The sequence below is a fragment of the Camellia sinensis genome, chromosome 14, assembly GCF_055761805.1.
Source record: "Camellia sinensis isolate YWXY chromosome 14, ASM5576180v1, whole genome shotgun sequence".
Lineage (NCBI taxonomy): Eukaryota > Viridiplantae > Streptophyta > Magnoliopsida > Ericales > Theaceae > Camellia > Camellia sinensis.
This window is the reverse complement of record NC_138974.1, coordinates 106965826-106983309: the sequence shown is the minus strand read 5'-3', so window position 1 is coordinate 106983309 and position 17484 is coordinate 106965826. Positions and strand designations below refer to the sequence as shown.

Sequence of the window (17484 nt, the reverse complement as noted above, 5' to 3'; positions counted from 1 at the left end):
TGTAACTTGTCTATATGTGACATTTTGAATCTTGCCAGCAATCTCACAGCAGTTTCTATATATTCAACATCAATGTTAGGAATAGTCCCTCAATCGGCTGTGCCATAACTCCAGTAGTATGCCCTAGCCCTTCTTACAGGTTGAGACCCTGGAAGTTTTGTACTGATGGAGATGGATCTGGAATCAGATAACTGGTCAGAGTTAAATGAGCATTTGATGCCCTAGATGGTTGTTGTAGCCCAGCAAGAGTATCGACCTAGGTGACAACTATGTGGTTGAGAGCATCCACAGTTCGCTAAATAGTAGTGAGCATATCTACCAAATCTGTCAGATTCTGTGCCATAACGGAGGCTGGTGAGTTGGCAACCAGGGAGCTGAATAGAGGTGATCTGAGAGGTGATTGGTGTGGATCGTGAGTGGTGTGGATCGTGAGTGGACTACAATTGTATGACTCTTCTTCTTCTAACCACTAATGAGAGTGACACAAACACTGGCTAATATTGAACTAGATTTTAAGTCTTGCAGAGTCCACCAGCATGAGTCCATAGAATTTGAGGGATATCATAACTTTCTCAAGCTATGATGTAACAACTACCTAGCAAATGAAAATAAAACAAAGAAAAGAAGATGCAAACAGACTCGAAAACTGGTAGCATTTCGGCATAACTCAATCGACTATTTAACTAGCTACAAAAATCACTATACACCCCACAAAAAAACTAAACTCTTCCCCACAAAATATGTCTGAATTAATGATCAAAATTTGAGAACTCATCTATTAATCCAACACATAGCACATAGCAGGTAAAGCAAACAAACACCCCTATGGGAATTTAAGGTTACCATGTCCTAGAGTTGGAACAATCTAGAGCTTTACTATTCAATCAAGCGGTATCATCACATCTTAGACATGGGAGAGCATCTTGTCCTGATTTTATGAAGGTGCTATAGCTCAGTATATGTACTAGGTCAGTTTAGTTAAAAGGGTAACCTAGCAAGACACCGATATACCTGCCCTTTCCAACACATATAAGTGATCCAGATTCGAAACTTATATTCCCACCACAACAGAGCGTACGTAACAAGCGATCCAGGATATCGGATGGCAAATACAGTGACTTATGCGCAGCATGTATGCAAATGCAATGAATATATATAAAGAAAATAAAAATCCACACCATGAAGTTTAAGTCACATTTTCTTAGTTGTCCCCAACAGAGTCGCCAGAAATTGTGGGATGCCTTTTTCAGGATTACCGAGCAGCCCCAACAATTCGGATTCCCTATCTTACGATCTAGTTCCGCAAGTGTATTGTGAATTGTAAATGAGAGTCCAGATCAGACAATTTTGTACAGAGAATCCATTTTATTGCAAAACATTTGTCCAAAAATAGACTACATCACCAGATCTTAGAGTCACCACCTAATCTTTTGCGAAAAGTAAGAAACTCATGACTCATGCCAAAGGCCACTGTCTGTCATAACCAAAGTGTCTTGACTCAGGAACTTAGGTATAAGAGGAGAAGGTCATGAATTGAGCACCCCACATGCTTGATCAAAAGATCAGCCTTTACTAAGTCATGATGTGATTTTTGTAATTTCCATATATTCATATTCCGATTTTAATAGTTCTAACATTACTATCTAAGGCATACGAATATAGATTGTGTCACTTGTTCGAATTATGCCGTGATTTTCATGCATTTTTTTAAAAATCTTTTATATAACGAGAAAATTACAAAAAAGAAAAAAGAAAAAAAAAGAAGCAACTCAACAACATAAGACTAAACAACATTCCAACGTAATCAACAGAACCTCCATCCACTGGCATCTATATAGATATTTCGATTAAGCATCTAGCCTCATGGTATGACAATCAATATGGTAAATAAGATGGATATACAATATGCTAAATCCAAAATGCTCACCCAGTACTCCATGGCAAGCTAAAAAGAATGTATTAGAAACAAATTCATGATTCTATATACAAATAACTAATGCAATTCATCAATAATAGGCAACTACAGATTCGACTACTAACATTGAGTATCATTTCAAAGTATGAGATAATGCACATAATCACTTTGGAAATGATAAATCTCACAAATGCAAATGAGTTGAAACCCATATGCATGAAAAATGGATGCAAATCATGAATATGATAAATAAGACGTGATGCTTTACAACATGCACGAAAAGCCTATAAATAAAAGAGATAGAATGATGTAGGGTTGAGAGTAATTACAACAATTTGAATGAATGAGAAAGAGAGGTGGGAGGCAGAGATTATTACAGCAATGATTGAATAAGAAGTGGGGTTGAAAGAATTATTACAACAATGAATTGATTCAGCCAAATTACTGCTGAATGAAACTAATCATACTAAGATAAATAAAGAATTTAACATAGTAAGCCCAAAAATGCCTAGGAGAACACTCCCTAGAAGTTGTACTACTCCGATCTAAAGAATTCATTTGGCAGGCCACAAACTCATCCGGCTAATTAAAAAGATGTCCAGCTGAACATATCCTCAATTATGAACACTGTTTTTGTGCAAAAGGTACAGAATAAAAAAAAAAGCACATTTTCCAAGAGGTGCTCATCATTTCTACCTCTCCCTCTTCCCAAAAACTCTTAAGGAGGAGGTAGAAAGGTCCCGACCCCTTTCCTTTAAAACAAGAAATTCTTCCGTCCCTTTCCATGTTCACAAATAATGAAGAGAGTTTTCAACATCTTTGACTTAAAACTTCTTACTTTACTTTCAAGAAAATCAATGAATATGAAATACAATGACTTTCTCAACATCAAATCTCAAAGATCATCCCTCTAGCCCCATGAAACAACCACCTCTATTCATTTAGATTGAGCATGGGTTGAAACATACGGACCAATATGCTAGAATGACGAGATATGTGATAAGAAAACGTGAAAAAGGAAAGAATTTACTCTGCATAATCAAACTTGTAGATGAGTGACTACTATCTACCTCCAACCATATTTGCAAGGTTTCAGCATGTACAATAACAATGGATTACACTTCTAGAAAGCAAGAAAAGAGAGCAAAGCTATGGAAAAGTAATAAAAACTAGCAACTTAATGGATGGGTGGCTACTTACTATCTCCAACCACATCTATGATGACTGATCACAGGATTACAACAAACCAATAATAAAATTCAAAGCCTATAAATGAAGAACAAGAGATAGAAAGTGATGAAAAGTTTCAGAAGTTTCACCTCTTTAAAGAGGATGAACTTCTTGGTTCCTAAACCCTTCCTTAGCACCCTCAAGATCCGTTAGATGTAGCTTAGAGTGTTCAAGATCCTCAGCAAGAAGCTTGAAATGAAACTTCGATGGAGTTTTTGATGGTTAAAGTTAAGTATTTGAAGGTTAAAGATGAAGTAGAAGAATAGGGGGTCTCAACTCTCTCTCTCTCTCTCTCTCTCTCTCTCTCTCTCTCTCTAAGCCTTGGGAAAATTTTGTAAACCCATAAAATGAACTTTCGTCCACTATATATAAAGTTTTGGACATAAATATCTATGATATTTATGGAAATTTCACAAAAAAAGACGTAAATTCTCGAAAATGCTCTGTTCCATAACAATTTAGTCGACCGTACCTGTGATGACCCGACCTCTATACTATCATATTATATTGTTTTAATAAGCTTAATTGCATGATAGTGTGCTTAATTATGTGTTTGCAAGCCAAATTTTGTAGTTATATGTTATTATAAGGAATATATGTTCACTTAACGACTTAGAATCAAAAATTGAAAGTCGAACGGCATCAGAAGTTAAAATTGACTAACCCAATAGGCTAATTAGAATATTTAGAATTTTATGACAACTTTCGTCAAAATTTGATTCGGACCAAAATAATTAGAATAAAATAATTGGAATCAATTAAAATTGAGGAGGATTAATTATCCATAGGCAAGCTTAATTAGACTAAGCTAATTACTCCCTATATAAGCCAAATTCAATCTCTTGAACTCATAATATACAACATATGGGCTGAGATTTTGAGAGAGAGTGAGGGTGAACTCAACACTTTAGAGAGAGAAATGAGATTTTGAAGGAATTGGTGGAAGATTTGATGATTGAAGCCATAATACACTTGAATTCACACATTAGGTATGAAATTCATCCTAAATTCTTGGAATTAAGTCATGTAGAAACTAAGTTCATGGAGTTGTAAAATCATTTGCATGAGTTTGAGTGGATTGAACAAGAATTACCAAGAGTATGATGCATTTGAGTTGAATTATGCGTAGGCATGCATGATTCTTCAATTTTGAGTTACGATTTCCTGAAATTCATACATGCATGAGGTTTAGAAGTCATAAACTTGAATGTTTTTCATAGTCTTGTACATATCATGTCATCTTGTTATGTTTTGAGAAGAGAATACTGTAATTAATGTCATGAATGGTTCCAACTTCATGATTTAAGTTTGATTTTGAGAATTGGGCCCATGATTTTGAGCAATTGGTTTCAAATTGACTATATTTTCAAGTTTTCAAATGTTTTCCATGTTTTTGTACCAAAAAACACGAGTATTGGACCTTTGAATATCAAATTTGAACTTCAAACACAGTTCTAGAAATTCCATAATTTGCCATGTTCACTGAGCGATGAAAGTGTCGCTCGAGCGTAAAAATCGAGCTCCCAGAGATTTTGCAAAGAATTGCATAATGGCTCGAGTGTCCAAAGATGCGCTCAAGCGAACCCTGTTTTGCATTGCTCATCGCACGAGCTATGGAAAGCTCGCTTGAGCGTAAAAATCAAATAGCTAATACTTTTACAGAATTTACAGGCCGCTCGAGTGACCAAAGTTGCATTTGAACGACCACCCTTCCTTTTAAACCCCCACTCGAGCGAGAACCCTCTTTTCAGCAAATTTTGACCAACTCTTTTAAGTGCATACTTGCATCCTCATGTCATTTCTAGCACTCTTAGGCATCAATTGAACTCATATAAACATAGAATGAGTTAGAAACACATAACAAGAGTTGAATTAAATGAAGTGGTGCTTCAATTGTGCTTTCGTTATGTGTTTTTGTATAGGTGGACGTTCGAGGCCTAGTGACAACATAACCCACTATGAGTAGTAACTTCATAAAGATATGTCTAAGTAATATTTATTTTTGAAATTGTTATTGTTCTTGAAATCAATATGTAATCGATTGAATGGTTTATTGAAATGTTGTTTTTTTTTATCGATAAATGAAGTTTACTTTTGAAACTGTATTGTGGCATCCATTAATTATAGGCCCTTGCCTGGGGATAACAATACCATGACCATTGATTATAGGCTCTTGCCTGGGGGCAACAATACCATGTCTACTAAGATGGACTGAAACACCGAGATCTCAAGTGTTTGACGCTTGGTGGTCCATTGGTTTGGCCTTTCATGGTCTATTGGATTGACCCTTCATGGTCCATTGGTTTAACCCTTCGTTGTCCATTAGCTTGACCCTTATGGTTTATTGTGATTGGAATATTATTGCTTCATGGATGTGCCACTTAAATTGATATTGAATGACATTGACAATGAATTTTATTGAATATTGAGAATTGAAATGAGAAGCGGATTGGCATGTTATCGAACTTCATTCATATAACCACCTTATTCTATTATTACTTACTAGGTCCTAGCTCACTATTTATATGTGTGTGTGTGTGTGTGTGTGTGTGTGTGTGTGTGTGTGTGTGTGTGTGTGTGTGTGCGCGTGTGTGGGTGGGTGGGCAAGCTGAACATCATAGTTAAAAAGCCTCGAGTCTACCCGGGTCAGCCTTTTAAGGAGCTTCCAAGTGAAGTAACTAGGCTCATGTGGAGCCATGCTAGTTGAACCCCTTCTTGTTTGTTAAATGGTTTTGTATTGTGTATTCTTTGGGGTTTTGTATAACTATAAGATGTGGATGTTTGGAACTAATGTGGTGTATGTACATAAATAATGAATTTTTACTTATGATACGAAGTTCTTTTCATATACACACAGCCTAATGGATAGTTTTTATGTTCTATTATACTTCTGTTAAGCCCTGTATTTTATATTAAATGGATTATTATTATGGAGACCGCAGGTAATCTATGATTACTGGCCGGTCATGACGCTAAATCTATAGATGTAGGTTTGGGTCGTGACAACGTAGTATCAGAGCACGAGTTATATCTCACTCACTTGTCCATTGAGCTATATAGAGTCTAGAGGAGACTACAGGATTGCATTCATGTGTATTTAAATGTTAGAGTGAGATAATTGGTACAATTTACATATTGGAATTTTTACATGTATATATATATATATATTGTGTTTATTATAATACAAAGTTTCATACAGAAAATGGTTAGAACAAGAAGTGATGAGCTAAAAGAGGCAACCTCCTCAAGATTGGACAGAATGGAACGAATGATGCAAGACATGGCTGAAGCCAGAAGACAACAATAGCAGTGGCAACAACGACAACCACCACCCCCACCTCCAATACCTGTACCACATCCAGCTCTAGGGTGTCAAACAAGGGACTGTACTGTTGCTTTGACTAGAGAATTCAAAAAGATGAAGCCACCATTGTTTCATGGCAGAATTGAACCATTAAAGGTAGAAGGTTGGGTCTTAGGGATTGAGAAGTTGGTCAAAATGTTCCCTTGTACTGAAGCTCAGAAAGTACAATTAGCCGCATTCACATTAGAAGATGATGCAAGGCATTGGTGGATGTTAGTTCGAGATGAGAATAAGGATATTGATTGGGCTCGCTTTCTAGAGATCTTTTAGAAAAAATACTCCCCGCAATGTGTACGGTACAAAAAAGTATCTAAATTCATGGAACTCAAGCAAGGAAACAAATCAGTTGCTGAATATGATGCTCAGTTTATAGAGTTAGCCCAATTTCCACCCCATATGGTAGATACAAACTACAAGAAAGCTAGACAATTTGAGGGAGGTTTGTGTGACTCAATCCTAGATAGAGCCAATGTATTTAAATTACCGACATATGTGGATGTGCTTGATAGGGAACTAATAACAGAGGGTTATGTGGCTGATCATAAACAAAATTTGAATGGAAGGGCAGGAGACAAAATTTTAATAAAGGGGCAACGTCAACAAACCAGAAGTTGAAATCTGGGAGTTTTAGTAATACTGGTTCAAGCCAAAGTGGTAATTCAGCACCAACTTGTGCTACTTGTGGAAAGAAACATTAGGGTGTTTGCTATTGCACATTAGGGGCTTGTTATCACTGTGGGAAGACGAGATTGTACACAACCACGTCAAAGTGGAAACCATGGTACTGCAAATTCAACTAGATCTACTCTAACAATGGGAACAAACGCAACACCCACTGCAACAAGGAATGAACAAAGGCAAATAGGGTTTTTGCACTGATTCTAGGGGACACTCAAAATACTGAGGTTATGGTTTCAGGTACTCTCGCTATTTGCAATCAAGATGAATATGTGTTAATTGATTCGGGTTCGATACATTTTGACTCTTTTGTGTTTGAATATGGATTAAATAGACCGATGGAATCATTGCCCTATATGTTGTGTGTGTCCGCCCCATCTGGGAAACTTGCTTTATGTTCATCTGTTTATCGTGCTTGTGAAATATGCGTTGATAATGTGATATTGTTTGTGGATCTACTACCTCTTGATATTAGACACTTTGATGCAATTTTGGGAATGGACTGGTTGTCTAAATATTGTGCAACTATTGATTGTGTAACAAAACAAGTTTTATTTAGACCTCAGGACATGATGAAATTGTATTTGTGGGTAATGGAGTAGTACCCCCACCTTATTTGATTTCTGCAATAAAAGCTTGTAAATTACTCAAGAAGGGATGTCAAGGGTACTTATGTTGTGTGATGATAGAACAAACCATAGATGTCACCCTAGATAGTATACCAGTACTGAAAGACTTTTCTGATGTGTTTCCGAATGAATTGCGTGGATAACTAGTAGATAGAGAAATTGAATTTACAATTGATGTGATACCGGGTACACAACCAATATCTAAAACTCCCTACCGTATGTCTACTACTAAAATGAAAGAATTGAAAGTTCAGTTGCAGGAATTGCTTGATAAAGGGTTTGTCAGACCAAGTACATCATCATGGGGTGCACCGGTACTTTTTGTAAAGAAGAAATATGGCACTCTTCGACTATGCATTGATTACTGAGAACTCAACGAGGTGATAGTGAAAAATAAATATCCTCTGCCACGTATTGATGACATGTTTGATCAGTTGCAGAGGGCACAAATATTTTCAAAAATTGACTTGAGATCGGGGTATCATCAACTGAAGGTTAAGGCTGAAGGCATTGAAAAGACTTCCTTTCAGAATAGGTATGGACATTACGAGTTTTTGGTCATGCCTTTCAGAGTTACAAATGCGCCTGCAGCATTCATGGATCTGATGAATAGAATTTTTAAACCCTTCTTAGATGAATTTATTGTCGTGTTTATTGATGATATTCTCATATATTCAAAAAAATAGAGATGATCATGAACAACACTTGAGAATGACTCTCCAAACACTTAGAGAAAAACAATCGTATGGGAAATTCAAAAAGTGTGAATTTTGGATTGATGAAATCACGCATATGCCTCTCGACAATTGAGACCACGCAAGAAGAACTACCTTACACACGACCTAGAACTTGCTGCAATTGTGTTTGCATTGAAGATATGGTGTCACTATTTGTATGGGGCCAAATGTGAAGTGTACACAAATCATAAGAGCTTGAAATACTATTTCACACAAAAGGAGTTGAACATGCGTCAAAGGCGATGGCTTGAATTAATCAAAGATTATGATTTGTAGATCCATTATCATCTGGGCAAAGCCAATACTGTGGTAGATGTACTTAGTAGAAAGAATGTGGGGAATCTTGTCTGTTTACTCGCAGATCAGAGAGAGTTGCTACTAGAGTTTGAAAAGCTCAAAATTGAAGTGATGCCTTTTGAACAAGATAGCTTGATAGCTACAATGTCTGCACAACCTTCCATTATTGAAGAAATCAAACAAAAGAAAATGAATGATGAGTTTATGAAGAAAATTTGTGATGAACTTGACACCAAGCCTAAACTTGGGTTCATAATTGAAGATTTTGTGTTGAAATTTCAAGGGAGATTATGTATTCCAAATGATGCAGATTTGAAAAGGAAAATTTTGGAGGAAGCTCTCAAGTCAGTGTTTGCTATGCATCCAGGAAACATCAAAATGTACCAAGATTTGAAGTTAGTGTATTGGTGGCCCAACATGAAGAGAGAGATCGTCGACTTCAATTCTAAATGCTTACAATGCCAACAAGTGAAAACAGAGCATTAGAAACCAGCAAGCTTGCTTCAGTCCCTCCCTATTTTGGAATGGAAATGGGAACATATCACCATGGACTTCGTTGTTGGCCTACCCCGAACACCTAGAGGTATGGACTCTATCTGGGCTATAGTTGATAGACTGACTAAGTCTGCTCATTTTCCAGCCAGAAAGACTTCTTTTACTGCATATAGACTTGCTACTATCTACATTGATGAAATTATTCGATTACATGGGGTTCCAATGTCTATTGTGTCAGATAGAGATCCTAAATTTGTTTCTAGATTTTGGCATAGTCTACAGGATGCAATCGGAATAGAATTGAGATTTCGTACAGCATTTCACCCACAAACTAATGGGCAAACCGAGAGGACTATTCAGACCTTAGAGGACAGGCTTCGTATGTGTGTTCCGGACTTTCAGGGTAGCTGGGAAACTTATTTTCCATTGGCTGAGTTTGTTTATAACAGCAGTTTCCACTCTAACATCGGTATGACACCATATGAGGCACTATATGGCAGAAAGTGTAGATCGTCAATTTGTTGGACAGAGGTTGGTGATAGGGCTATTTATGGAACCGAATTGTACAAGAAACGACTGAGAATATCAAAATGATTCAACAAAGGCTCAAAACTGCACAAAGCCGACAGAAAAGTTATGCGGATCAACGAAGAAGAGATTTAGAGTATGAAGTGGGGGATCATGTATTTATCAAAGTAACACCAATGAAAGGGTAGACGAGATTTAGCAAGAAGGGAAAATTGACTCCTCACTACATTGGGCCGTTTCAGATTCTTGAGAGGCTAGGTCCTGTTACTTACCATATTGCTTTGCCACCGGGAATGGAACAAATGCATAATGCCTTCCATGTGTCCATGCTTTGTGGGTATCTTAGAGATCCGTTCCATGTGATTGATCACCATTAGATTGCTTAAAACGAGAATATGATCTATGAAGAATAGCCCGTGTAAATCATTGATCGACAAGTGATGCAATTGAGAAACAAAACTATCCCTATGGTGAAGGTCGAGTGGAAAGAACATTATGGGAAAGAGGCCACTTGGGAAAAAGAGGATGAGATGTTGCAACGATACCCGCATTTGTTTTCGTTTGAGGGTAACTTAAGTTTGGAGGACCAAACCTTCTAAGCGAAAGAGACTGTGACAACCCCAACCTTCGTACTATCATATTATATTGTTTCAATAAGCTTAATTTCATGATTGTGTGTTTAATTATGTGTTTGCATGCTAAATTTTGTAGTTATCTGTTATTACATGGAATATTTGCTCACTTAACGACTTAGAATCAAAAATTGAAAGCCCGAACGGCTTCAGAAGTTAAAATTAAGTAGCCTAATAGGCTAATTAGAATATTTGGAATTTTATGGCAACTTTTGTCAAAATTTGATTCAGACCAAAATAATTAGAATAAAGTAATTGGAATCAATTAAAATTAAGTAGGATTAATTATCCACAGGCAAGCTTAATTAGACTAAGCTAATTACTCCCTATATAAGCCTAATTCAATCTCTTGAACTCATAATATACAACATATGGGCTGAGATTTTGAGAGAGAGTGAGGGTGAACTCAACACTTTAGAGAGAGAAATGAGATTTTGAAGGAATTGGTGGAAGATTTGATGATTGGAGGCATAATACACTTGAATTCACACATTAGGTATGAAATTCATCCTAAATTCTTGGAATTAAGTCATATAGAAACTAAGTTCATGGAGTTGAAAAATCATTTGCATGAGTTTGAGTGGATTGAACATGAATTACCAGGAATATGATGCACTCGACTTGAATTATGCACAAGCATGCATGATTCTTCAGTTTTGAGTTATGATTTCTTGAAATTCATACATGCATAAGGTTTAAAAGGCATAAACTTGAAGGTTTTGCATAGTCTTGTACATATCATTTCATCTTGTTATGTTTTGAGATGTTTCCTTCTTTCAAATAGGTCAAGCAAAGGCTATAATGAGAATGAATGGAAGGGATAGAATCCTCTAAAATACATGTTTTTCCTTCAAATCGTGCTAACTTTACCTTATGGATCCAATGATGAATTGTTTACTTGGTTGGACAACAATTCATGGTCAGATGAAAATATAGTCGGCCAAATATATAACGGTATTGTCATGACCCAAACTAGACCATATAGGTTTAGCATCATGACCGGCCAGTAATCATAGAATACCTACGGTCTCTATGCCAATAATCCATTTAATATAAAATACGAGGCTTAACAGAAGGATAATATAACATAAAAATTATCCATTGAGCTATGTGTATATGAAAAGAACTTCGTATCATAAGCAAAAATTCGTTCTTTATGTACATACACCACATTAGCTCCAAACATCCACATCTTGTAGTTATACAAAACCCAAAAATATACACAATATAAACCATTTAACAAACAAAAAGGGGTTCAACTGGCATGGCTACACCTAAGCCTAGTTACTTCACTTGGAAGATCCTCAAAAGGTTGACCCGGGTAGACTTGAGGCTTTTTACCTCTGATGTTCATCTTGCCCACCTATATATATATATATATATAACAGAATAAAGATGTTATATGAATGAAGTTCGATAACAAAATAAAGTGATTATATATATAATAGAATAGTGAGCTAGGGCCCAATGAGTAATAACAGAATAAGGAGGTTATATGAATGAAGTTCGATAACATGCCAATCCACTTCTCATTTCAATTCTCAATATTCAATAAAATTCATTGTCGATGTCATTCAATATCAATTTAAGTGCTACATCCATGAAGCAATAATATTCCAAGCACAATGAACCATAAGGGTCAAGCTAATGGACCACGAAGGGTCATTCCAATGGACCACAAAGGGTCAAACTAATAAACCACGAAGGGTTAAAGACTAGAGATCTCAGTGTTTCAGTCAATCCCAATAGGCATGGTATTGTTACCCCTAGGCAAGGGCCTATAATCAATGGCCATGGTATTGTTACCCCCAGGCAAAGGCCTATTAATCAATGGATGTCATAATACAGTTTCAAAAGTGAACTTCAATCATTGATAAAAAAAAAATGACATTTCAATAAACCATTCAATCGGTTGCATATTGATTTCAAGAACAATAACAATTTCAAAAATAAATATTACTTGGACATATCTTTATAAAGTTACTACTCACAGTGGGTTATGCTGTGATTAGGCCTCGAACGTCCACCTATACAAAAACACATAACGAAAGCATAATTGAAGCATCACTTCATTTAATTCAAATCTTCTTATGTATTTCTAACTCATTCTATGTTTGTATGAGTTCAATTGGTGCCTAAGAGTGCTAGAAATGACATGAGGGTGCAAGTATGCACTTAAAAGAGTTCGTCAAAATTTGCTGAAAAGAGGGTCCTCACTAGAGGGCAACTTCGGTCGCTAGAGCGGCCTGTAAACTCTGCAAAAGTACTGATTGCTTAATTTTTACGCTTGAGCGAGCTTTCTGTAGCTCGACCGATGAGCAATGCAAAACAAGGTTCGCTCGAACGCATCTTTGGGTGCTCGATCCACTGTGCAATTCTCTGCAAAACTTTTAGGAGCTCAATTTTTACACTCAAGCGACACTTTCTTCGCTTGAGCGGACAAGCCAAATTTCGGAATTTCCAGAACTGTGTTTGAAGTTCAAAGGTCCAAAACTCGTGTTTTTGGTACAAAAACATGGAAAACATTTTAAAACTTGAAAATATAGTCAATTTGAAACCAATTGCTCAAAATCATGGACCCAATTCTCAAAATCAAACTTAAATCATGAAGTTGGAACCATGCACGACATTAATTACACTCTTTTTTTCAATTTTGAAAAGATCCTTGGGATTTTGTGGAAACATCTGGAACTGTGCAACCAAACACATTTTGAAAAAGATTTTCATTTTGTCGAAAAGTATTTTGGCCAAAATAGATGCATGGTTGCGATTTAAAGCTTAGCTCTTGGGGTTCCTACTAACGAACTCATAAGATTGGTACATCTCAATTTCATCATTGGGTGTCCTAAAAAAGAGCACCCAAGTCATAAGGCCCGTCAAAATGGGGTGTCTACAAGAGTCTAGGGAGATTTTATGTTTTATAATCTCAAGATTGATTCCAAGCATGTCTTCATAGGACAACATGAAAACATCTCTGAATGCTTTTAAAAAAGCAACTTAGCGCTAGAGTTCCTCTAAAGACAGGATGGATCCAATTAGGACCATGCGAGGATTTTACCCATCACCTAGGTTTATTGAAATTATTTCATCCATGACAAGTTTAGCTCATATATTCCCTTCCCATTCAATCAATTCTTTTATGCTTTGAAGAATCTCTTCCTCAAAATCTTTTTCATTTTTATCTTCAAAATCAGTGGCGTTATTGTTGTTAAAGGTGCTCAAAATCGCTCATTATTTCGTTAATTGAAATGGGTGGACTTACATCTAACTCAAACTCAAAATAAATAGAAAATTTGGACTCAACCTCTATCCTTGGACTTATATCTTCTAGGTCATTAGATGCATCAGAATCTAACAGGCCAGATTCTGAGTCACTTTACTCCTACTAGATTCACTATCAGATTTATAAATGGTACATTTCTCGATGGACAAATTTTATGCTTAACCCACCATTGCATCTACTATGTGTTTTGTGACATCTACTTCAAAAGCTCCACTTTCCAGCATCACCATAGAACTAAAATTCCCCAAGCCAATATAACCATTCTCAGTACTCAAACCAATCTCAATACCAGTCCCAGTCAAATTGTCCATCCAATCTTCACTTTCATTGTTTGAACTGCTATATTTGTCTCGCCCAATGTCTATATCTGGATCTACGAATTCTTTATTGTTATCCGTGAGTTCATGGTCAAAGAAGATTTCAAACCTTGGATACGATTTCCTTGTTATGTGTTCAATCCAAGGTTCGAGAAACCCACAAAACAAAAAATCTTCTCCCCTTCTAACAAAACGCGGATTAAGTGTTCCTTGGATGGGTTCGTACTTCAACTCATATGTTACGCCTTCTCTTTTTGCCCTTGCCCTATCTTGCACTTTAGTCACCTTTGTGATTATGTCTTTCTTTATTGGTTGATAACCTAGCCCAAAAGTGAACATATGATTGTCGACTTCTAGCACCTTTGTGGCTCCTTGTTTATTGCTCTTTCCTAGACCAAAACCATGGATGTACCCTTATTTGTTCATCATTAAAATAGAGTGTGCGCTGACATATTGGTCCTATTCAAGCGATATGATGACTTGTACTAGTTGAGCTTCTGCCAAGGTAAAGCTTGAAATGAAAACATCCTCATCCCTGTGGTGTATCTCAAGTAGTGGGGTGATCACAATGGGAGGTGGATGCACTAAAGTATCTCCATCGGAAGTAACTACATAATCTCCTTTAACATATTTGATTCTTTGGTGAACAATCGAGGCAACGACTAGAAGTTGGTGTATCCATGGTCTTCCTAACAACATATTGAATTTGGTTTGAACATCCATGACATGAAATTCTACGTCATGCTCGTCTAGCCCAAGCTCAATCCTTAATTTCAATGTTCCCAAAACTTCCTGCTGAGTGTTGTCATATGCTCTGACAGCCTGTGTGGTTGCAATGTAATCTTTGGGCCTTAACCCTAGTTCATATGTTGTCCTAGTCGGGCACACATTTATGGCGGATCCATTGTCAACTAGCACTACTGGCATGTATTTATCTCGATACTTCAATGGCGTAAAGGGCTCTATTGTAAGTTGCCCCTTTAGGTGGCAAATCTTTGTCAAAGAAAGTGTGCGAGTTATGCTACTAATTGTTCCAAAGTGGTGTCTACGGACAATTTGGCTTTATTCAGTGCAGTCAACATGGCCTGGCAATGTTCTTGGGAGGCCATGAGGAGATCTCAATGGAGATATCTACCTGAATCATCTTCGGCTTCTGAAGTACACAATCCTCCTCATGCTTTTTTCCTTTCCCTCTAGACGCTTCCGAAACTTCACCTTGCTTAAGGAATGTGGGCTAGAAATGTCATCCACTACGTCTGAGGTGGTTCACTTCCTTTACATACCAAGTGTCATCTGAGTTAACATTATGCCATGTTTCATTAATGTAAGCTAGGTGAAGGTCTTCGTCTTCCCATCACATGCCTTCTTCTATTTTTGTTACCTTCTCCAGTTGAACCAAACAATTGTCAGCTGTATAAGTGTCAGTTTGACCTTCACCATTCATGGACATTTTTTGAAGCAACGCGATTAGATCTCCTAGTTCATTCTACTTAGACATGTTTGATAGCTGATAAGACTGGTAGAGCTTGCTTGAGTATGAGACACAATAAATTGACTCGGAGAATTACCTTTCCAGGAGTGGCAACTGTGAACATAGTCTTGAGAAGTATGTAGATGAGCCCAATCAGACTCTATTCAAACTTTACCACAGGATCTCAAAGTCATCATCATTATTAGTTAGGTGACAGTTTCCCAACCAAGGAATTTTGGAAAATTTTCAGAATTTTTACCAGAGTGATCATTCAAACAATTGTCTTTCCATTGTTTACTACTTATCAAAAAAGAATGCCCCACTTTGATTTTAAAAGCATATGATCAAATTACTACTTTTTTATTTCAAAATAAAGAACTTTTTTTTTTTGGAAACTTTTTGAGGAGATCAAATTTTATTCCAAGTACTCAGTCAAATAATCATCCTTTAGCAAAATATCTCACAGAAGAATTAGAATTTTATCCGAAATGGCAGACTCGATCGCCACTTGCTTACCCACAGTTTTTCTAATAAAATCAAGGTTCCTCAAAAGTTAGCAGCCCAAGGATTTTTAATCAATTAAAAAAAAAAAAAAAAAAAAACACTATCATAATTTCAGAACTTTACTCTAATTTGATTTCAAAATTTTTCAAGGAATTTTGAATTTTATTCCAAGAAATCAATCAAATAATTATCTTCTAGTCAAATGCCCTTCTAAAGAAATTCAAAATTTTATTTCGTAGTGAAAGAATCAGTCAACACCTCCTTGTCTTACACTTTTTCATAAAATCAAAATTCACACTAAAGTCAATAACTTAATGATTTTCTTCTAATCAAAAAATTTGATAATTTCCAAGATTTTACTCAATTTTTTTCCTTTTTTTTTCAAAATTCTTTCTTCTGAAAGTGCTTCGGATTTTATTCCAATTATGTAATTAAACAATTGTCTTATTGTCAAATATCTTGTGGGGGAATTGAAATTTTATTCAAAATGGAAGACTTGGTCACCACTTCATTATCTACCATTTCTACATAAAATTTGAAATTCCCTCCAAAGTCAATAACTTAAAGAATCTTATTCAGTCAAACACCTTCCACAATCCCCAAGGCTCTACTTAAGTTGGGATTTCTTCTCTTTTTTTTTTTTAAGTTATTCCTTGCTTATATATTTTCTTTCGAATTTTTACTTAAATTTTGGAAAGCCAATCATTTTCAATTGATCACTAAGGTGGGAATTTAAATTGAAAAAAATCTAAATCCTTTAAATTGGAAAACTACCCATAATTTACCAATGATTGCTCAAATCATAGTTAATATTGAATCACTGCTTAAACTAAACCCTCAGATTTTGGAATTGGATTAGTGCCTAGAATAACTCAGATTGCCCTAGGATCAAATCACTTGCCAATCAAATCCCCAAATTTTAGAACCAAATCTCTGCTTTCTAATTGATCATTGGAATCAAATAAAATCGTTTTCATATAAGACAAAATACCACATAAGCACATAATTTGCATTCATGCCTATTTGGGAGTACGGTTGCCCTGTCATAATTTGGAGATATGATCTAAGATTCACTAAATCACACAAAAAGGCAACAATTCAATCCTAGAAAATGGGAGTATCGTGTCCTAATTTGGAAGCTGCAAAAGTTTTTTGTATGCAAATGGTAGGTTTGGTCAAGAGTGTACATCAATCATGGCCATTAATATGCCTCTAATACCACCTTGGAGAATAAGGTGATATTCAAACAATACTAAAAGCATAATCTGACGCTCACTTTGTTGACATAACAGAGCACGCGTGTAATGCCCCCAAAATATGAACTACAACCCAACTCATAGTATTTAAAATAAATATAACACGTTAAATAGTAACCCTTTATTCATGCTTCTTGCTCATACAAAA

At 36.2% G+C, this 17484-nt stretch overlaps 1 protein-coding gene across 1 annotated transcript; it reads left to right on the top strand.

The window, feature by feature from the left end:
• The first annotated feature begins 8049 nt into the window (after positions 1 to 8049).
• Positions 8050 to 9939, top strand: LOC145807231 (uncharacterized). The gene is made up of 3 exons (XM_082905181.1): positions 8050 to 8130; positions 8830 to 9194; positions 9495 to 9939. Exons 1-3 carry the CDS (start codon positions 8050 to 8052, stop codon positions 9937 to 9939), a joined length of 891 nt encoding a protein of 296 aa, XP_082761307.1.
• The last annotated feature ends 7545 nt before the right edge of the window (positions 9940 to 17484 follow it).

Excerpts from the sequence above, each read along its gene's own strand:
- LOC145807231 (XM_082905181.1), top strand. The coding sequence starts at position 8,050 with ATGAAAGAATTGAAAGTTCAGTTGCAGGAATTGCTTGATAAAGGGTTT. Across the intron at positions 8,131-8,829 it reads CATCATCATGGGGTGCACCG|ATCCATTATCATCTGGGCAA; the intron begins GTACTTTTTGTA and ends TATGATTTGTAG. Across the intron at positions 9,195-9,494 it reads ATTTTGGAGGAAGCTCTCAA|AAAGACTTCTTTTACTGCAT; the intron begins GTCAGTGTTTGC and ends TTTTCCAGCCAG.